This window comes from Syngnathus scovelli, chromosome 2 (genome assembly GCF_024217435.2).
Source record: "Syngnathus scovelli strain Florida chromosome 2, RoL_Ssco_1.2, whole genome shotgun sequence".
Taxonomy (NCBI): domain Eukaryota; kingdom Metazoa; phylum Chordata; class Actinopteri; order Syngnathiformes; family Syngnathidae; genus Syngnathus; species Syngnathus scovelli.
In genome coordinates this window covers 7,732,650-7,755,429 of record NC_090848.1, presented here as the reverse complement: position 1 = coordinate 7,755,429, position 22,780 = coordinate 7,732,650, and the positions used below count along the sequence as shown (strand labels likewise).

The following is a 22,780-nucleotide window of genomic DNA, read 5'->3' as shown; positions in this document are numbered from 1 at the left end:
TAGGTGTACGGGTAATATATGCATGGTAGGCGCCACAATCTGTTATTTATAGTTGAAGAGCTATAAATATCAGTCGTGCAAGGGTGTCCAACTACACTGCTGTTCGAGTCCCAGAAGGAGCACAGCCTGACTGAAGGTAAACAGTACACTACAAAATCAACGTCTATCGAACAACCTGATTATTATTGCTATCGATTATGAAATGCTGATGTTGCCAGGCTAATCAAAATTGTTCTTTTTTAATGTGTGTACTTTCACCCTGGCTTGCCCAAAAAAATTATGCATGAATTTACCTGGAAGAGGAAGCTTTCTACACATTCTCTGCTCTCAAGTGGCCTGACAAAGTTGACTCATGCTGAATTTATGAAGTAGAACCTCTGTATTTGGCCCACTTTTCCTAATTTATTGTCTTGTATGTTTGGGTCGTTTCTATGTTCATTCCAACAAGAAGAAACAGATTGAGGATTGCAATACCTTGTTTGGCCATACATTATAGTTATCAACTGGACAAACAGATGAACGCAGATACAAAAGATGACATTTCTCAATCCGAAGATGACTCGGATGAAGATGTAACAACCCAATCTATAATAGAGGAAAGTCTCATTGAATACAGAAAGCTCAAGGGACTGAGTCCAAGGTGATTGTTGATGCAACATTAATTTCAGTGGTTATTATTTTTTGCCTCACCCTTTATTTTCATGTTGTAGTCATCTGAATAGTACCGAAGACCCTGATGATATATTCAAAGCGATTGCTGAGGGTAAGATGCGATTAACTCATGCACGCACATTTCAGTGCCTTAAATACATTAGCTATTGTTGCTGTTGCAAATTGCCTCCAAAACATTGGCCATAAACAAAAATATAATGTCTTTGGGAAAAACCTGAATGAGTGCCCATTTTTTTATGATGACAGGATCTACTTTTTGAGTTTGCACCGTAGACTACAATAACATGCTCTCTGTCAGGTCCTGATAAGTAACATGACATGTGTATGGCTCATTTAAGAATAACTTGAAAGAGCGTGCATTTTTGCATTCACTTTTTAGAATCCAATAAAAACAATTTAATTGGAGTAGCGTGCTCATAATAAAAAGTTTAGTGCAAATTGAGAGTTGAGCAGGTTTCATTGCAATGTACTGCATGCAAGGCACATCAAATACCAACCCCCCATAAAAAAAAAAAAAAATTACAGATTGCAGCTCATTGTTAAGATAACTGTTATTTAAAATGTTATGTAAGAGTTTAGACATGCAGGGTTCGATTCCGGCTCCGGCCTTCCTGTTAGGAGTTTGAATGTTCTCCCTGTTCCTCTATGGGTGTGCTTTGAGTACTCCTAACCCTGCCTACCAAAGATTGCTCGGATTTGGGGGGTTTTCCTTATTTTTACTATGATCAAACTTGTGTGTCACACTAGAGGAGATTTCATGGACATGTCTTCATGTAATATTGGCTTCATGCAGGTGATGAGGATGCACTCAAGCGACTAACTGAACAACCAGAAAGACTTTCCAGAATTAATGAGCATGGGTGGATTCCACTACATGCAGCTGCAGTGCAGGAGAGTAAATACATACTCGAAATCATCTTTTCAGGTATTGCCTTCTAATGTTTGACAACACGGCTTTTGTGCTCATGTCAACTCTTGTTTGGTTTCCAGCTTCACATTTTGGGGCTGCCCAGTGTCGCACATTCAAGGGGGAGACATCATTGTTTTTAGCTGTAGTTTATGGCCGTCGACAGAACTCCACATTCCTTTTACAGAATGGCTGCAACCCCGATATCCAGGATGATGAGCAAGATTCTCCATTAATGGCAGGTAGTTCTCGCATGTTTGTCCAAAAAAAAAATGTATTTTCCGAGACTTTTATGGATCTTATTTCTTAGCTATTCTAAATGACCAGTATGACCTGGCAACATTATTGCTTCACTACGACGCTCAAGTGGATCAGCTTGGCCCGCTTGGAAGGACAGCACTTCATGAGTCTGCCTTCCTTGGCTTGGAGAATTTTGTCTGTCTCCTCCTTGAGTCTGGTGCCAACCCAAATGCTTGTGACATCAAAAAGAAAACACCACTTGCTCTGGCGGCACAAAATGGACATCTAAACGTGATGGAGCACTTGTTACAGAAAGGTACAAGATGAGCTGGAGTAAAAGGAAAAAGATATGAGCAGATTTGAAATGTATTTAACGCCCCTCTTACAACCATAAAGCAATTGAATATTTGTTTTGTAGGCGCAAATGTTGAGTGCCAGTCAGAATCTGACAGTATCTTGTTTGACGCAGCAGCATCAGGAAACCCTGATGTAATATCCTTGCTGCTGGACCATGGAGCAGATCCTAACTCGCCTTTTTACAGTGGCCATCTGCCAATTCACCATGCGGCATACCATGGTCACATTCTGTGAGAAACATTGTGCTGTTCCATTTTTACTTGAACCTACAGCTTTGTTCTTAATTCACCTGTTCTTTGACAGAGCACTACAACGCCTCATCCCAGTGACAAAACTGTGTGCAATAAAGGAGAGTGGGATGAGTCCTCTTCACTCTGCAGCTGCTGGAGGGCATGCACATTGCTTGGAGTTGCTGCTCAAAGCTGACTTTGACCCAAACCAAATGTTACACCCGAGGGTGCGCCGCAACTATGATGATGAACGCAAGTCTGCCCTTTTTTTCTCTGTGTCCAACAACGATCTTCAGTGTACTCGCCTGTTACTGCAGGCGGGGGCAATGGTGAACCAGGACCCTATCAGTTGTTTACAGGTGGCAATGAGACAGGGCAACTATGAGCTCATTAATACCTTGCTGAAGTTTGGGGCAAACGTGAACTACTACTCTCGAGTCAACCCTACCCACTTTCCCTCAGCCCTGCAGTATGCACTAAAAGATGAAGTCATGCTGAGAATGATTCTGAACCACGGCTACGACGTCAAACGTTGCTTTGACTGCCCGTATGGTGACGGTCGCCATGACTCGGCTCCTTGGACAGCATCGGTTATCAAAGATATGGTGGTGAGATGGGTCAAAAATGATAGAAACCCCAAAATGTTTTGCAGACATTCAGTATGAAACTTGACATGAAACTAGTCCAAAAAAGGTTGGGGACTGCAGATGTGGAGAAAACACATTCCCAGGATGTCTGATATCTTGTTTTTCCCCCTTAGTTCTGTGAGGTGATAACCGTGTCTTGGCTCAAGCACTTATCTGCTCAGGTGGTACGAATCATGCTCGACTACACCAACCATGTCACCTTCTGCGCCAAAATGAGGGAAGTCTTACAGGAGCAAAAGCAGTGGGCGCAGATCTGCCAAATCCAAAGTATGCACTTGCTACTTCATCAGTCATTTTAGGCATTGTTGACCTCAGGTGAACTTGCTGAATTGATTGTTTCCCAGGAAATGCACGAAGCTTGAAGCACCTGTGCCGGCTACAGATTCGAGAGCATCTTAATGGACTCCGTTTGAAAGCATCTGTTTTCATCAGTTACCTCCCTCTTCCGCCTAGACTGAAAGAGTACCTTCTTTACAAGGAGTTTGATGTTTACAGCAGGGGCAGTTTAGATACAGTGTGTTCAGTCACATGGTAAACACTTCAGTTTTATCATATATATTATAGTTATTCCAAGTTGTATGACATTGTCATTCCCTTTGTGATTAAGGGTCTTTGATGGGTATAATCCATCCTATACAACCTCGTGTGTTTCTCTTTTTTTTTCTTTTTCTGTCAGTCATCAAGCTGACAGAGTAGTGCCACACCGCGTTTGATCCAGTGCTGAGGGCGCTTGGCGGTGGGCAACAACATTGGAATGACAAAATTGGTGGAGTGTCCCGTTGTAGAGAGGATGCCCCTTCTCTCGCTTGTCTTGTAGAGAGGAGAAACGTAGCGACTGTCAGATTCATCTGGGATGTTTTTTGCTGCAGATAAGAAAAATAAAGCAAAGAAATTATAAAAACATACAGATGAAGTAACAATTGTCAAATATTGGTGATTATTAGGGCAATGTATTAAACACATCTAAACGTATACTCACTTGGTTTAATCCAGATAATGGGCACTGTGTCAAATAGGATTTTGGGGTACTGCTCTGCTAAAACTCCACTGATGATAGAAAAAAAACACAATTACATTTTTTAGGCTGCTTCTAAAGTTTTTGTCCTGCTCTTCAAATAATCATGATGATGGTAAAAGACCCTTATGTGGCCCCCTCTACCTTTCTTTGTCCCATCGAGCTCCATCAAGAAACAACCCATTAGTGTAGACACCATCTTCTGGAGGTGTGTCTGACTGATCAACTGCTAGAACCTGAAGGATGAAATCATAACATTAAGCATGGAATTCCTCAAAGAAGTCTGTTATGAGCAATGAATGTTGACCTCAAAATCAAAGCCCAACAGGTCAATTGGAATATTGTATTTCCTGGCGTAGTTCTGCGTAGCCCCCGTTAGAAAAGCCTGGGTGAAGAAGAATCCCGAGAGCCAAAACACACTGGGCTTGCCATTATCAAACCAAACCTGCGGGCACATAGGATTCATGTGAATACCTAAGTGGACAAGACATCCTCATGTCCAGGCAATTGTCAATCACCTGCAAAAACTTGAGCCTTGCGAGAAAGTCATTAATGTAGCTGCCCAGGGGCTTGAGGCTCGGGTACGAGCGTTTGGCCCATTGCTCTGGAACCTTGCCCACTGCCAGACTATTTGCAATTCCCTCCAGCTCTGCATCCATCACCACTAAACCCTTGAGGGCCTTCAGCAGGTTCTGAAGACTAACACGGATGGTACTACAAAGCCTGAGAAGAAGAAAGAGGTCAGGGGAGCTTTTTTTACATGACATCAAATTACACATAAAGTGTTTGTCCATACGTGTTGTAGCGCTCCATTTCTTGGACAAGCACAGTGTTCATGCTCTCCTTGTAGAGTACCGGGTACTTCATAAGAGATACTTCGAGTTCAAAGTTATTTGGAATCTGATGAAATTCAATACAATCTATTATAATTTTCCGAAATGTATGATATCCATACAGTTAACCATTGTCACACCTGGAAATGGACAAATTGATATCTTCACCATACCTTATTGAGGATGTCACTGGCTATATCGTACAGCACATTGTCACTCCCAGAGCTACCTCCCCCCTTCGAGCCTCCTCCCTGGGTGAGAAGCAACGAATCAAACAGCTGCTTGGTCTGCTGTAGGTCCTTTGAAATGTCCACATTTTCGTGCATCCCAAAAATTTCTGGGTGTTGGGTGAGTGGAAGTTCCTGGTAGGCCACAAACTTATTGTTAGGTTTTTGGAAGTCTCACAAACCATCTCATGACTACGTGACGTTACGCTTTACCTTGATAAATCGTAAGTAGTCATCGTAGGAAGATTTGGGGGGTGCAACATAGTCACCGCTAGTTGAGAAAGGATATGAAGGCTTATCCACAACATCCCTGTTGTAGAAGTCAGCCAACATGGTGTTCAGGAGGCGCCGATCCCAGTTGTCGGTGACGCGGCCTCCATAGTTGCACTCTCCGGTCAGGTAAGTAATGGCCTCAAAAGGCACTTCATCGTACTGATTGATAAACAACTACAGAGGAAGACAGAGGACATGCCTTACGGGGCATGCGACGGGAGCAATTCTGTGAGTGGGAGTAACTACCTGGAGCTGTCTGATGCTTATGTGAAGATCAGTCTCATTGAAGCCATACGGAATATTCCAGCCGAGTGGGCCAAACTTCCTTCTTTCCTGAACAAGTGCATGGAAGAAGCACAGGCCATACAGGAGCTTTTCCCAGACCTAAAATCCATTACAGTTAAAACGGTGTAAGAAATAAACGTATTGATACTAGAGTGTGGCCAAATCATTCAATTGGCAGCCTCAAACTCACCAGTTCTTTATTCGTGCAATTATTGAAGAAGTTTTGGTCACAAACAGGATCTGACATGTACGACTGCAGTATGTTTAATCGTAGTCCTGTTGGCGGCTCGTTTGTCATTTTGACCCCGTTCTGCAGAAGCGTCACTGGAAACTGAATTCAGAGAGGAGGCAGCTTCAAAGCACAAACTAGAAAAAAACAGAGTGCTCCACAGCTTGGCGAACATCATGTTTCACCTTACCTTGGGCGAAGGGTAGCTTGTGAGCCAAAGTCGGAAGTCTTCGTGGCATGTTGCGGGACTAAAGTCTTCGCAGATCTTCTCCAGGGTGGACATCCAGGACACAGCCAGATGACAGTTTTGCAAACACACCCAAGTCCCATTCTGCATGGCTGTACAGATCATTTTTAAAGCAATGGGTCCTTGGCCCTGCCCCAGAGAAATGGACTGGAAATTGGCCCCGCCCATGTCCTTGTCACCAGCAAACTTCAGTAAGCCTGTGGAGCGTTAATATGTCATCATCTTTACGTGTCAGCGCTGCATGAAGTTTCAGAAGTAAATTGCACAACCTACTAGCCATGGGATCGGCACCAGGGGAAAGCACAAATACCAGCGGGATGGTGGCGTTGGAGTCATTGTAGCTCTTGCTCAGGTCAAAGGGAGGTGGCTGAACAAAATTCTTCCCAATCTTACTTATCACATATCTGTGCACAGCTGGCACAATTTTGTCAGGCCTGAGACAGCGGACGATGATCATCTTCTGCAGTTCATTGAGTTTTTCATCCCAAGGTGAGGGCAAAGGAACACCACTAGGATCTTTGCTTTCAAAAACAGGTTTGAAAAGTTCTGGGCTTGCAATAAATGTATCTCTGTGGGATGAACACAATTAAAGTGCCAGCATTTTTAAAAGGTTTGGTATTATTCAGAACAATTCATATAACGTTGGTAAATGTTCTCACTTGATTCCTTTTAAGCCAGGAAGCTCGTTGGCTCGACAAATCTCATCCCAGCTCTTCTCTTGCAGCCAGCTCGGATCAGGATTAGCAAGGGTGTTCTGCAGGCCCACACCTCCCGTCATCAAGAAGAGTAGGTCGGGGTACTCAATCTCACCCTTTGCCCTGATGGGAATGCCAGTATTTGTTTTATTTAGAGAAGGCAGAATGATCCGAACGAGTCACTTGTTATCCCTAAATGGTTTGTGACACTCACAGAAGTAGGTTGCAGCAGAGGATGAAGGAGAAGAGAAGTTTATCCTTCTCAAAGAGAGACCGACAGACATTGCAGAACAAGTTGTAGGTGAAGTGATCCACCAGGTACATGACCCTCTTTTCCAAGATCTTGGACTTTTTGCTGAATTAAAAACAGGAGAGGATTTTTAAAACCTCGAAATAGCATCTAAAAATATGCTGTCAACATCATCACATGATACCATGAAACGAAGAACGCCGTGTCCTTTCCTCACCTGTCTTGGATGGAGTTTATATAGAGGTTGACAAACCAGGTGAGAGAGTACTGATACATTGGGTCTATGTTGGTCAGGTCAGCAATGGTGAAGAACAGGACAGACGAGTGCTTGGCAATAGATCTGTAACACTCTCGGGACTCGGCTATCATGATCTCCGTCTCCTCTGCAATCTGGAGAATTCATGGAGACTTTGGAGTCAAAGAAATCCATCACATCAACACAGACCGCTTATGTTGAACACGGTTCTTGCCTTCTGTTTCTTTGTAATCTCATTGGACATGATCTTTGCAGAGTCCAGCACCTGAATGGCACTCTCATCCTCCAAAATATTTCCTTCTGAGGACGATAGCGTCTCAAGGATCCTGTCCTCAGTTTCCTTTAGTTGCCTGTTATTTGCAGCAGATTGTAAGATGAGTGCATTTCTCTCTTCTTCAAGCTCTGGCCTGCAAAGCAAATGAAGAAGAAGGGAGCTTTTAACAAAGAGACCAAAGGATTTGAGTGGAGGTTCAATAGAATTTGTCGTACCTTTCCTTGGCAACCACAATCCCGAGCAGTTGGTCCTCTAAGCCCTCTGGGGTGATCATGAAATTGAGCAAAGACACCTTGGTGGCAAGTTCCGGTAGATAATGAGGGTTCCTCAGCTTTGTGGTGATGTAGAAGCGGAATTCGGGAGAGTACTCAACCACGCTTTCCCCCAGTTTGATACATTCCACACCACCTGAGTGGATTAAGAATGACAGCAATGATGGTTTTTACATTGTTTTCAATGTCAGGTGGCCCTTTTGCATCCGGGCCCCATTTTGTTTTACTTTGTTTGAAGGTTTGTTTGAGGAGAAGCGGTTCCAGGGAAGGGTCCAACTCTTCTCCTACATTTTCAAGTAGTAAGGGGCTTCCAAACTGAATACAGTTTTCCAAAGTTCTCATGTAGTCATCATCCGTTAATTTGATAATCTGCAAGTTGTTGTCTTTCTCTGAATTCTTCACCCACTTGTTGGCCTGACCCTGAGGGTCAATCATCAGAGGCCTGAAAGCGCAGGGACACATGAGGACAGTCCTGAGACTGAATGTTAACATGTTTCACAACACTGTGATGGCAGACGAAGAATATTCGGAGTTGTTGCTGGCTTTGTAATTGACTCAAGCATATTAATGCTGCGCAACCATTACATGACCATAGTTTGCATAACGCTTCTCACCATCGACGTGAGTTACTCGTTATGACACCGTTATCAATCGAGAAAGAGTCCGTGGGAAGACCGGCGATATTCCACGCCCTAATCTGAATGGGATCTCCCAGGGTCTTACTCAGAGAGAAGTCATCTGATGATGGAATGTTCTTAGTCTATAGAAAATACATAATGACAACATACGTGCATGTTAGAAATGAAAGTAAAAGACTTTGTCAATAAAAATAATTAGAACACTTACTTGACACAATTTGATCCATTGACTGATGCAGTCCTGTCTGAAGCTGGCGGTGAAAGCGCCCAGGTAGGCCATGACACCAGCAGAGATAAGAACATCCCCCGTTAGGTTGTCATATATGCTCTGCAGATCTTCAGCAGCCTTGGACCATCTGAGGAAAAACACGTTCACTTAGTGGCAAATTTTCATCTTTGAAATTCTTCTCATAAAAAACAAGCGTTATACCTTGTTTTCTCCCCACCCAGACCACCGATGAGTTTCTCAGCTCTCTCCAGCTTCTGTTGACACAAATCCCTCTGGGCTTCTAGCTTGGCCTTCTCCTCAGTCTTCTCGGCAGATATTCTCTGCAGGTCAGCTAAACGGTCCATAACCTCCTTGAGTTGGGCTCTCTTCTCTGATAGTGTGGCCATGGCAGAAGCCAGAGTGGCCTGAGCCTCTGCTTGCTTGGCCTTTTTGGGAGCCACAATCTAAAAGCACAGAGGTAAGTATCCAAAGACACAAAAGTGCATTTACTTTTAAGAAGCCAAATCCCACCTTCACCACCCTGTCATAGGACTCCATTGCTTTGATCCACTTGCAAAGGCCCTCTGCTGCCGAGGACGCTTTTGCCACCTTAGCAGGGTTGAAGTCAGGATTAGTCATGTAGGTAGTACGGATCTTTTGCGTTGATTCCTCCTGTAATAAAGAGATGGGAGAGATAAAGTGAAGTTATTATAACGCATTACAAAAATGTTTTGGGAAACTTACAGGAATATTGTCCTTGTCATATTCTTTAAGATCCCTTAAAAAGTTCATGTCACCTAGCAGCTTCTTGCTTGGACCCCAGTAGTCCAAAACCTAGGCCATTAAGAAAATGTCATGGTAAAATAATTTCATGGTTTCATTGATGATACGTTTATGCAAAGATGTTTTTTTTCGATTAGAGATTTATTTTTTATCAAAACAAACCTTTTTTCCAGACCCAGCAGGATCTGCCACTTTATCCGGAGGTATTCCCTTCATTACACACACAGCTGACATCACCATCTTAACTCCAGCAGGAGGGTTTTTCATTGACTTCACAACCGTTATGTCAGCAGGCTGCAATTTAGAGGAAGGTCAAAGAGAAGGTCATGACATGCAAGGTAAAGTTGTCTTTTCAGAGGACTCTCACTTTTAAGGTATTCAAAGCTGCAATTGCTTCTTCCAGGGCAGGGATGGCTTCAGCCAATTCACTATCACACTCATCTTTCAGAGCTTGAGCCTCAGCAGCTTGAACAGCCGTGGCCTCCTCTTCCACACGTACAAGTTTACTCGTAGCTTCAACCTCAACAGACTCCACTGCGATCACCTACATATCGTCATGGTAGATTTTGCATGTAGATTTTCATAAAATGCAATTGATGCTAGTTAGTAATCTCTTTACCTTCATCATTTTATCGTTTTCCATCTGTGCCTCTTCAAGTTTGGGCTGTAAGACTACCAGCTCCTGTTTCATCTCACCAACCTGCAGAGGTACAATCATGGAGAAAGGAAAAACACTTTCAATTGTTACATATTTGTGTTTAGAACAAAGTATAAACTCCAGTTGTTGCATATCGTGTACCTGAGATTCAGCAAAGGCTAATTTTTCCAGACCATTCGTGTATCTTTTTTTTGCCTTCATGACAGCATCTCTCTTCTTCGTCAGGAGCTGACTGAAAGCTGCCATGAGTTCCAGGTAGGACGTGGGTGTCACATAATTATAGCGACCTAACTCAGCAAGGAATCTGCAAAAGAAAGATTGCAGCCAGATGCCGATATACTATTTGAACTCTTACATTCAATACTCATGTCATACCTCTCTGAAAGCTGACTGGCAGAGGTATGAATTTCCTTGCAGATCACTATGACTTCCTTCCTTTCATCTTCTTTCATTTCCAATGGATTCAGGAAAGAATTGGCTACCCGCTCAAGAGCCTCCTCCGGCCAAGGCTGTCAGGGCATACAGATAAAAATGTGGCTTAAGTGTCACCCTACTGGTTCGTAAAAGTGGAAAAACTGTCATCACTGTATGAATGGGCCAGTCAAGCACATATTATACATATACCACACAATACAGAAAGGCAACAGATTGAAAAATCCAACCTGAAACCAGTTAATGGTGCAGCAATTAATAAGGGACGGAAACTGGCGCAGGCGATTGCGAAAGGCTTCGCCAATGGGACTGAAGGCCACAACGATGTGCAGGTTTGCCTTGCAGCGTGCCACAAAGTAGTTGAAAAGAGTTAAAGAGCTCAACTCTATATTCTTATTCTTCGCTTGGGCAATGGGACGCACCGTCTAGAAATGAGAAGAAAATGGGATTACGTCAATATATATAAATGTGGGTGTACCGACTGTGAACGTCATACTTGTGCTGGTCTATCATGCTAATAAAAATGGTGATGTGAACAAAAGCACATTCCAACAATTACATAATCCTGACTAGTAGAAGGTACTTCGATTCATGTCATACCTCAATGATATCATGCTTCTCATCCGTAGCAAAGAGATTAGGCACCTCTCCTGAGTTCAAGACATTGTTTACATCTTCGAGAAAAGCCTCATCTGTGAGCTGAGCATCACTAATCAGAAAAACGATCCTTTGACCTTTCACCCCTACATCTATGAGAAGCTTCTGTAAAAGCAAGTAAAAATGTGCCACATTCCACTCAGAGAGCAAAGTAAAAAAGAAAAAAAAATGTGTGTATCCAAAATACAAGCACATCACTGACCTTGAGGTCATCTCTCCACTCAGTCATGCCATAGCTCTTTGAGATTTCAGGTTGGAAAAGATTCATCTTGGCAATGAAAGTAGCCAAACGAGTGATGGACTGGCGCCCACTGCCTCCCACTCCTACGAGAAGAGCATGTCCTCCTGGTTGCTTCAGCACACGGCTTATACGGGACAGGTGCTCCAAGAGATAGCTACATTAGACAAAATTTCTTAGAGGTGCTACACCAGCAGCATTTGCAGTAGTTGTGAATTTATAACACAAAAATGTAAATGTAAAGTATCATTTGTTTTAATTTACTCATGTTATGATTATAATTTACCGAAAGATGACGAGATTCATGCAGCTCTTGTTCATCTGGTTGTATTCAGCAAGACATGACTCCACTACTACAGCAAAGCTTTCTACAGAGGGCACCTCGGCATACAAGCGTTCATCAGGCTCGAGGTCAGGGTTCATGTAGTCACCAAACAGTAGCGTCTGCATGTCTTGCTCGACCAGCTGACAAATAAGAACATACAAAATTACAATTGCACGACCGCTGCAGTTTTTGAAAAATCACAAATATTTATCTTAAACAGTATGAAAGTATGAAACTTCTGACATCCAAATAATGCACAATCAGAGCAATAAAAAAACACAAGCCAACGTACGAGCCTGCCTTGTTTGAGATGATCAAACACCAGGTTGAAGCCTTCATTGAAGTGATCTTTGAGGATTTTGGTCATTAGCTGATAGAACCAAGCTCGATCCTTGTCATCCACCAGACGGTCATAAAAGACGCGAAAGACCTCGTGGACAAACAGTCGGATCATAGTGCGCTTGTCCTCCAGAGACTTGCTCTTCACAAGCAGACACCCTTGTATAACACGTGAGAAGTCCCGCAGATTAAAAGTATAATGAGACTTAGCTGGTGTCGGAAGCAAGTTCTCCATGGCTTGCTTGTAGACCTTTGGAAAGACATTTGGGAAACTCAAGTATGGGAAAGATAAGGCTTTGCTGATAGGAATGTGTTGGTCCAATTCGGAGAACTCACTTCCATGGTTGCTGTCACCGTTTGGCTCCCCACAGTGAAATATTCCGGTGGAAATTCATTGTTCTTTAGATAGAACGCAACCATAGTGGAGAAGATGCGAACCATGGTCTCATCGCTGAAAGAATTGATGCTAAAAATGTTGAAGTGGCGCAGGAAGCGAGATGTCACAGCATTCCTGCCGCCACCAGGAGGACCCATGGCTGTAAGGATCTGAATGTCGACTAATTTGATGCCAGAAGTATCCTTCAGGTCATACCTGTCAAAAAACAATGGAATGTTCGGACAGTTTTTTTCTATCCTCTTACATTCAATGTCCTTCGTATGGTGGCAACGGCTCTCACCACTTTTTGTGATCCAAAAACTGTCGAAGTAGCTCCACAGGCGGCTGAGCTCCAAACTGTTCCAGCGCTGGCATATTCACATCATCTACGAATATGAGATATTTCTTTCCCATAGGAGGGCCAAACACACCTTTCCGTCTCTTATCTAATTTAGCCATGATGATGTTCTGGAAAAGATCAAGAGTAAACAATCCAAGTTGTAAAAACATTCATTTTCATCACATTGGTTCCGATTTACCTGTGTTTGGTTGGCAGTGGTGCGGGCTGAAAAATTGATTGCGAGAGGTAAAAAAAGGTCTTTGTCCAGACCGTTCATCAACTTCTCCATGACATACACTGACTTTCCAGTGCCAGTAGGGCCAGCCAAGAGCAGAGGCCTGAGCAGAGGAAGTCAGTCACACAAAGTCATACCAATCAAATATCCGTGAGCAGATAACATACATTCCATAGGTGATGCAAATGTCCATTAGGAAGGTGTAACGAACTGAGTCAATGGTTGGAACAATGATGTCCTGCACTTTGGTGGTTTTGTCTCCGAGGGTGACGTTTTTGATGGTATCATTCCAGTGCACCCATTTGCCTCTTCCTTTAAACTGAACAAGATATTACTTAGATTTGACTGCAGAAGAGATTCAAAAGTAAAAGACAAAGGGTTCTGCTAAATGTTATTCAGCAGTACCTCATAGAAATAGTCATACACAAGGCCTTTCTCATCCACTGGGCACTCCCATTTGCCAATAATATCAGGAACTGGATGATCTGCCAACTTCCCAGCCACTATATCCCGCATGAACTCACTAAATATCTCTCTGCTTTTTGAATCACAACTGCCACCCACAGACCACACCAGGGAGAAAGAAAAGGCTGCCTGCAATACCAAAAGAGAAAACTATTGAACAAAAGTAAAATAAAATGCATGGAGAGAAAATTTGCCCTTCGGGGCAGTTTTGCACAAGTCTGTATAAGTACACAAATAATATTGTGACAGATGATTAATATTTTTACCATGATCCAGGTGCGTATAGTTTTATCACTTTTCTCTGTCTTTAGTGGTTTAGTTAGTAGCATCTCAAACAGTCTACACAATGATACAGATGTGTTCCAATTGGTTGTGGACACAATTTCCTGTCAACAAGAAAGTAATGACAACATTTGTGTTTATTCTGAATTGGTGAAAACCACTTTGACCTTTGTCTTTGCATCTCGGTGAGTCCAGGTTGTTGTAATACTTACTCTGCAGTGTTTACGCACCATCCTGAAGGAAGGTGGCAGAAGCCAGTGAAAGAGTTCTAGCAGCAGATTGTTATTTTCAGGACTCATCAGAACTTCAGGAAGTGTGTTCATCCAGGAGAGCACTAAAGGCTCCCAGCCCAATTGGGAAGGTTCCATGTAGATCATACCACATCGACTGACTGTGGCAGGCTGCCATGGGAAAGATGTTTTTCTTTTTTTTTCAAAGCTTGCCATCATTACATCAGACATTGTTTGATAATTCCTAAATAGATAGTTTAAGTTGTAGCAACATTGTAAAAAAACTCCAAACTTACAGAGGCCTGTGAGAGATCCTTAGCTTCAAAAATTAGACTCATCTGATTAGACATCTGAATAATTTCTCCACTCATTAGACAGAGCTGTTGTGTGGATAACAGCAAATATAGTAAAGACAACGTATAGTAAATAATAAATATACATATAAGGTATATTAGGTATATTACCTTTTTGTTGTCATCCAGCACAGTGTTCATACTTTCGATCCATAATGTATCTATGGGACCGTCAAACACTACCCATTTACGCTCTGGTGTTTCAGCTGATGCATACTCACGAAATGTGTTGGCCACAATACCATCTGTCCACTAATAAAACAAAAGGAAAATAAAAGAAGTAGACAATACAACAGGAATAAGATTATTGAGCTTTAAAAATATAGAACAAAGGTCCGACCTCATGAGAAACAAGATCAAACTGTCCAAAGAGCTGTCCCATGGTGATTGCCTTTGGGTTCAACGTCCTGAAAATGACCTTTTCTTCCTCTCCGTACCCTTTTTCATTCATTAGAATTAGTGTGTCTGCTAGAACATGGAGCACTTTGGTCTTTCCGGAAAATGACTCGCCCACTAGCATGAACCTGAAGCATAAAAGTTGTAACTTGCAATGCATTGTAGATCCAAGTTGTGGGAAATACAGTACTTTATAGCCCAGAACATGAAATATAACACATCCAAATGAGGTGACCTGGAATTTTCAAAACACCATACCCATGCCGGACTATCATCATCTCATATGTCTGGATCACCTTCCCTATGAAGATTTGTGTTGACTGTACATTGTGTTTTTTGCAGCACTCTGTAGCAGCTTCTAAAAACAACTGCAGAAGATGATCACATATATTACAGTATTGCAATTTTGTCGCCCAGACACGTGTGTTCCTGCATGGGACAAGACAAAAATAAGTAATTGAAACGTCTTACCTCATAGTCTGCCTCCGGAAGGGTGATGCCAGGGAACAAATCGCTGGTGATGCCATTGAACAGTGGAATATCATGGGAAAGAAACTTGGGCTCGTTAACATCTTTAATAGACCTCAGAAGCTAAAAATGAACAGAAAACAGTGATCAATAAACAGAACAAAAGAAGTTTGGGTAAATATTAAGCTCATCACAAGTACCAGTATGTCCTCATTCTCATCAGGATACTTGAGCTTGAGGTTTCCTGCAGCCACAAGTACAGCTTTGACAGCTCTCATGCCATAATCGTAATGGAACTGAGAGGAGAGCTGCTCTGAACAGAGCCTGTAAGTCATCGCAATCTTGATTGACAAAGGCTTGGCATTGAGGAATCCATATGAATAGAGGGAGATCTCTGCTATCAGAGCATAGTTGGGGACCATCATGGTCACTGTTCGAAACAACACCTGAGGAAGATAAAAGGCCGCCGTCGGGTTGAGCTAAATAAAAAAACTCTAGTTATGATCAAATAATGGTGATTAATTTTTGACGCTACTAATTCCAAATGCACATTTTCAGATAAAAGGTTTGTGATAAAAGAGCCCATAAATGATTCAGTTATAAGACCTTGAGGTTGTCCGGGAGTTCGGAGCGCCCGGCGTAACCGGGATTCATTGTGATGGACACAAAACAGTTGGGGTTGAGTTTAAGCATGGTTCCTTCAAAGTCAAAGTACTCCAACTTCATCTCAATAGCGCGCTGGATGCAGAGGACCTGCTGAGCCACTACAGACAAGACCTCAAGCTCGATGCGGTTGAATTCGTCAAAGCAAGCCCAAGCTCCAGAAGAAGCCAATCCTTTGAAAAACTGAAAAAAATGCACCAGAATACAAAGAACTTTGTTAGAACCAGAAATCACAATCAGAGCAGACCTTTATTGTTTAATGTTACCTTGCCCATAGCAAGATAATCCAGTCCATCAGAACAGTTGAAGACCACACATTGCACAGCTAACGCTTTGGCTAGATCCTTGGTGGTTTCTGTCTTTCCAGTTCCAGCTGGACCCTCAGGTGCCCCACCCAAATTTAGGTAAAAAGCGCTAATCTGTGAACGCATGGAGTGAGTTTTAAATAGTAATAAAAACAACTGTTGAAATACAAAATCAAGAAATGCCTGTCAATCCCGTTATTTATACCAGAGTTCTGTAGCATCTGTCAGTAAGTGGGGTGATGACCAGTCGAGGAGAGTTGCCCAGATATTCATAGGCATACTTAACATCACAGTTCAAGATGTGAACTCGAACATCCTCGTTGCTCCAGTAGTAACGAAGCTGCGCTAGCCATCGGAAATCACTTTCATTCTCTACGCCTATAAATTATACACGTGCAGTAAACAAATTTGTATTTTATTTTAACATCGTAACTGGAAAACACAGTTATAGCATCGTGAGTATAGGCCTTCATGCCATGACATACCATGCTCAATGAGCTCCAAAACCACATCCCTGGCATGGACATCAATTGTTACAAGTGCTCCCAAAGTAATCCGTGTTTGTTTGGGTAGTTGCCCCCTCACCAAACCCACAATGTCATTCAGCTGTATCTGAAGTCGCTGGAAGTAGTTTTTCATACCCTGCGATGTAGAGACAGTCAAAAACATCATTACCCGTCTTATCGGCTTGAAGATGTCACTAGATAAAGTCGGTTCCTGAGAAGTCAGACCAATTGAACATGACTTTTCACCAAATAGCTTTTCTGGAAACTTACTTCAGGCCCTGCCCTAATGGCTTCATGTACCTCCAGGGTCCAAAATATTTGTGAGGTACAGATGACCACCTGTCCGGGCCAGTCCTTCACCCACTGATTCCTTGGGGCTTCAGCATAGGCCTGCCAAGACAACAATTCCACGTTAACTGACTTGTATTTTGCATACACTCAACTTGTTGGGATTTTTATAGGAAAAAATCTCACCGTTCTGGAGAGAGCCACTACATTTCTGACACTGCGAATCATCAAGTCTTCCACCTGTACCAACCACTTCTCCACTGCTCCTTGGGCCTCAGCTGTCGATATGAGTTGAATAAGAGCAACACGCTCCCCTTCACTGCTGTACATGGCCTAAATTAAAAAGAAAAACTGGATCTGATTAATCAACTTGTCTCAAACTGTAAGAAATACTGTGTAATTGCCTACCTGGATATCGAGATTTGGTAGGAAGTCTAGCTTGGCAATACCCTCAAAGCACTTCCTCAGATGGGGCTGCACACGCAGTGGATCTTTGGTCTCAGAAAGAATTTCCAGCATTTCATCATTGGATAAAAAGAAGAACCTGGGTAACAAACAGTAATGTCACAACAACATTTTGGATTTATATCACTGGAAAACTGAAATTAAAGCAATTTTGTTTCATTCACCTTGGGAAAAAGAGACGCTTTTTCTCCAGATAGTTATTTAGTCCTTTCATGATGGTGTCCAGGTGGTAGTTGGACTCTTGTAGTTTCTCTAGTAGCCCAGGCATTGAGGTTGCCTCCAGAAGCTGGTAGAAGACAATTTCATAATTGTTCTCTTCAATTTGTATCATTCACTGAGAAGTGCAAGACTGTATTGTTATCATGCCGTAAGGTGACAATGACCTTTGAGTCTTGAACGCAATGCTGCATAATCTCCTTCCAGTTTTTGTCAACGATTTGGAAGAGTCGCCCTTCTTCCGGAATCTGCTGCATGATGTCAGCAGAACAGAATATGGGCTCAAGGTAGAGCCATTGTGCCTGCACCTTGAGCCACTCATCAATGGTTTCCTGGATACGAAGAAGACGCTCCTCCCAAATCTAAATCACAGGCCAGTTTGGTGAAAGCTATTCACGATAGTTCTTATTGTACTTTACATTATACGGGTTATGTAACCTTAATCTCGTTCTCAAGGGGCTTGATGAAAGGTGAACTCTTCATTGTCTGAGTTTTCACAATTTGGTCATCCAAAATCGCCTGGACTTCATCCAAAGCAGTCAAGATGGACACACCAGTGTCTCTGTAAGGCTGATGTTGGAGAGAAACACTATCCCAAACAGTCACCATGTTTTTCATGGTTTTCTCCATGGAAAACTCCTACATAGATCATTTAAGGAAGATATGTTAAGAAACCTATTGGGTTTTTTTTCAAGCACAAGTTGGAAAAAAATAAATAAATAAACAAACAACCCAGAACGGAAAAATCCTTACTTTACTAGCAGAAGCACTGACTGATTCAAACTTTTCCAGGTAAGGAGTCAAGTTTTGTTTGAGAAATTTGCGCAGTGTTGTACCAGCATCAGGAATGAGGTCATACCCAACGATCTCTGACATCTGCTTCCAGTGGCGATCTCTGATGCCCGGATTACATAGAACTGTCACTAAAGGAATGTGCTCCTACAACATAACAATAATTTGGAGTTAGAAAGGACGAGCATGACCTTCATGAGCGCACTTAACATAAGATACACTGGCTACCTTGAACTCGTTGACCTGCTCTAATACGGTGGAGCACAATACTGAAGGACTTTCATACATGTTTGTAACTTCTTCACCATGCTGTTTTCTGGACAATCTCGTTGTTTTTTTAGTATCCTGTTTACTGGTGCTCTTTTTCAGCTGGAAGTGCTTCAACATCTTGACAGTGTCCCTGAAGAATTCATCCACTTTTACCTCTATACCCTCACCATCTAGATCCGTAAACGAGCCATCCATCCAGCTATTGACAGAGAAAAGATTAAATGCAATACCTTAAATCACAAAATGCAACCTATGACTGAAGACAGACCTGCTCTTTGCGCGTTGCCACTTTAGTAGCAGTCCAAACAACTTCTGGTATTGTTCAACATTTTCTCTGATGACCTCCACTTCTGGGTAATATGTTTGCTCCCACTGAAGAAACACCTCGTCTTTGTGGATGTCACTGATTGTTTCCTCAGCCTCCTGAAGAAGGTTCTGAACTGTCTTGACTTCGGTTAAGTACTGTAAAAATCAAAGATTTTTTGAAATAAAAATGCCAAATCCTGGAAGCACCAATGCTTCACAGTACCTGCTGCATCATATCAAGCTCAGAACAGTGATGGAACTCATCAACCCTTCGTTGCAGCTTGGCCAGATGAATCGTGACCTTTTCCCTTTTGGCAAGCATCTCCTTCTCCCCTTTTCTCTTGGCTTCCTGCAAAACCTAAAATAACAAAAACAGTATTTATCCTATAATCATACTTGAATACCTAAACACCACGATACAGACGTACATTGAATGTGACATTACCTCATCACTGAGTTCAAACACTTTTTGGATTTTCAGTGGCCACATAAAGACAGTTGAATTGAGTTGGAGGTCTTCAGGTTCAAATATGTGGACATCCAGGAGAAAGCTCAATCTGTGGTGAGCTTTCTGCCAGATGATAAGAGGAACAAAATTTGAAGATGTAAATCAATGAATCAAGAAGCTTTAGGGATTGTAAAATCAGATACACAACTAAATTGCACCTTTATCTTTTCATGAAGAAGTGCAATACTCTGTGTCTTAGTTGTTTCAATGTATTTAATAATTTTGGCCATTTCATCTGTAGTCTCTGGTACATTCAAAGCATTTCCTTGGATGGCTTCAAAATCGGAGATGATCCTTTCAGCAGAAAAAAAATAATTTCATGCAGTTAAGGAGCAGAGTGTAGGGACACATTTTAACAAGAATGAGACTCACTGTAAATTTTGCTGAGTGTGTTTAGCTTTCATGTTGTTGATGAGTATTTCAGCACATGTTTTGGCTTTTTGGGACAGTCCCTGGTTGAGATCCTCACAATACAATTGGACCATTGGAAAGTGCACCTTTGGAGGAAGGTTGCTAAGCTTCCTCGACAAGTCACGGAATTCTTCCACTTGCTGGCAAGCACAAGTTAGATCACGGACCGACATTCATCAGGAAGGAGTGGAAGGAGTTTTCAATTAGTGAATCCTCACCTCAATATATTCAGCAAACGAGTGAGTTTCTTCCAGAAAAGTCTCAACTCGTGTCTGAGCGGTTCCATTGACTAACCAGTCATAGTTGTCCACTACAAGATAAATGCACGTTACAAACACGAGATATAAAATAACTGGGTGGATGATAAAATGATTTAGGATTATGTTTTCATCACCATAATTCTGAAAGTATTGGTCAGGTCCTTCTAGATTCTTGCGCACAGTTGTGCTGACAGTAAATTGAGCCCAAGCGAGTGTGTGATCAGGGGCCTTGGCATCCACAAACGCAAACGTGGATTCTGCCAGCCACGACTGAATTGTCTGCACTTTCTGTGGAGCGATGTAAATACATTTTAATATGAAGATTAGGGCGGTAGACTTGGCACAAAAAGAGCTATTCCGCGTAAGATCACCTGCAGTGTGTTTGTAATGGCATTAAGAATTTCAAAAATATCGTCTTCAAGTTCCTGCAAGGTGGGGTGTATTCCCATTTTCTCCTCATTAAATGTCAGGGACATATGAAAGATGGGTAAGAAGTGGTGGTTGTCTGGGTGAAATGGGTACACGAAGGCCTCCACGCTTCTCTGAATAAGCGATTTCAGCTGGGAAATGGGAAAGGACAAAAAGAAATTTGAGAAAGCGTGCAAACCCTGTCAATGAACCAATCTGTGGAGAACAGAAGTCAAAGACAAGCCAATGTTGGATTATGTATGATGGCAGGACTCCACCTGATTGGAGATGAGGGTGCACGCGCAATCAAAGAAGGCCTCCATGACATCTTCTTTAACTGAGCCCAGGGTTTTTGGACTTGTTAATAAATTGATGACTTTCGGGAACCAGTTATTCATGATTTGTTCCTCTGCTGTCTCACATTGGACAGCCAGCTCTTTATACAACTCCTTGCTATCCACAGGTCCCAAAGCCCTGAAGAACAAACCGGCAGCTTTGCTCAACAGCACGGCCAATTGCTTCTTTGACGTTCTTTGCATTCGGGCCGTTTGCATACCTATACCCGGTGAGATCCACCAAGGTCATTGAAGAAAAGGTCGCATATCCAATTTCCAAAATAACTTTCATTACGGGATGTACAATGTGCAAATTCACTTTCATCAGGTTCCGGTTGGTGACAAAGCTCTTGCGCCGTGATTGGGAATATTCAAGAATGCTACAAAACAGAAAATTGTTTTGCAAACAAACTCCATAGAAATCATGTGAGGCCATAAAACACTCACTCAAGTGGAAGAGATGTCTTCTTTTCCGGAGGAGGTTTTTCACATTCTGGATCCTTCAGGAACGTGTCCACTTAAATGAAGACATGCCTTGTTGTCAGTAAGTGCACACACACGTGCACACATAAACGCACACTGCTAATTTTCAATACCTGTTTGTTTGACGATAACATCGTAGAAGTTGTCGCTGACTTCCGTGACGAGCTGGTGCAAGAGTTTTTTTTTCTGAGGACTGTCTTTTAGTTGAGGAGGGAGTTGACCATCCATGGAGTCCAACCACTCCTGTGGGATTGGAATGACTGGGCGGCTTTCTACACACTGCTTCAAGAATATATAATTCATCTGCATACAAGGAAATAGGTGGCTCAGCTTTTTCAAATGAACACACAACTGGAAATTGCTTTCAAAAGTAAACTCACTCTGTGCTTCCGAGCTTCGCTTTGCAACTGTAATGCAAATGTTAAATTGCAAAATGTTATGTTTCATTTTGATTTCTTTTTATGTATGATTTGTGACAATTACTTTCGGAAGCAACAGCTTACACTTGGAGGAATCTGTGGCTCTGGTGATGGGCTGCGCACAAGTCTCCCCTTCTCTTTGTTCTGTTTGTAAGCCTCCACTGCTTGGGACACGGCCATGGTGGTGGCACTTTGCAGGAAGCCAATTGGCCTGCAAAATAATGAACAGTTTGAGTGCAGCTCAAAAACGTTTTGTATTTTATACATTTCTGTAGCCATCAATTTTTTTTTTCTGTGTATCCTTTTTACTGTAGGCCCTTTCCAAAGTTGGGGCAAAGAACTGGGGAAAATTAGGACAACTTGACAGTCTTCTTGCGTGTGACTCAAACTACTGGGAAAAAATACTATGTGAGCGCACGCACGCACGTACGCACGCACGCACACACACACACACGCACACACACACATGCACACACATACTACATACATAGATACTGGAACATACATTGGTAAATGGAGTCGTTGCTGTTGCACTTTCCTCCATCGTTGTTCCAAAAGTTGATTGTGAGTTGTTTGTCTCTGCTTAGCCCACATTTCTAGCACCAAAGTATTATTATAATTATTATTTAAGAACAGATGCACCGTCCTTCACAGTACATTTTTTTCCCATTTGAAAACCTGTTGTCAAATGAATATTTTTCTGGAAGGTTACTTACCATTGGATATAACGTGCCTTTTCTTTCACAGAGTGTTTGTAGTGCATGGCTATTTGACCATTTTTCTAGAGTCCTACTGACTATGCAGCATGTTCAG

The 22,780-nt window shown here is 42.3% G+C and overlaps 1 protein-coding gene and 1 pseudogene across 1 annotated transcript; one reads left to right on the top strand and one right to left on the bottom strand.

Annotated features, from left to right (window-relative positions):
* The first annotated feature begins 17 nt into the window (after positions 1–17).
* Positions 18–3,958, top strand: LOC125988773 (dynein axonemal heavy chain 12-like; annotated as a pseudogene).
* Positions 3,674–22,149, bottom strand: LOC125988785 (dynein axonemal heavy chain 12-like). Its single transcript, XM_049754440.2, has 71 exons — positions 22,052–22,149; positions 21,662–21,947; positions 21,513–21,582; positions 21,287–21,445; positions 21,009–21,204; positions 20,694–20,882; positions 20,457–20,610; positions 20,281–20,372; positions 20,024–20,202; positions 19,810–19,945; positions 19,589–19,714; positions 19,367–19,501; positions 19,106–19,299; positions 18,796–19,036; positions 18,529–18,714; positions 18,214–18,414; positions 17,943–18,137; positions 17,724–17,845; positions 17,503–17,638; positions 17,281–17,427; positions 17,077–17,196; positions 16,786–16,942; positions 16,506–16,678; positions 16,262–16,414; positions 15,939–16,178; positions 15,533–15,778; positions 15,336–15,455; positions 15,123–15,232; positions 14,809–14,992; positions 14,580–14,720; positions 14,412–14,495; positions 14,098–14,286; positions 13,870–13,989; positions 13,544–13,732; positions 13,306–13,457; positions 13,103–13,241; positions 12,865–13,031; positions 12,524–12,779; positions 12,141–12,437; positions 11,810–11,988; positions 11,488–11,680; positions 11,229–11,390; positions 10,859–11,053; positions 10,572–10,705; positions 10,338–10,500; positions 10,158–10,238; positions 9,906–10,082; positions 9,701–9,832; positions 9,500–9,589; positions 9,287–9,427; positions 8,978–9,219; positions 8,756–8,903; positions 8,524–8,669; positions 8,137–8,351; positions 7,853–8,045; positions 7,578–7,770; positions 7,325–7,497; positions 7,072–7,212; positions 6,822–6,980; positions 6,436–6,731; positions 6,106–6,359; positions 5,877–6,017; positions 5,648–5,785; positions 5,342–5,575; positions 5,075–5,263; positions 4,865–4,968; positions 4,587–4,791; positions 4,376–4,513; positions 4,213–4,304; positions 4,033–4,100; positions 3,674–3,916 (listed from the first exon to the last, which is right to left on the bottom strand). Exons 1-71 carry the CDS (start codon positions 22,145–22,147, stop codon positions 3,726–3,728), a joined length of 11,784 nt encoding a protein of 3,927 aa, XP_049610397.1. The 5' UTR covers positions 22,148–22,149; the 3' UTR covers positions 3,674–3,725.
* Positions 22,150–22,780: the final 631 nt, after the last annotated feature.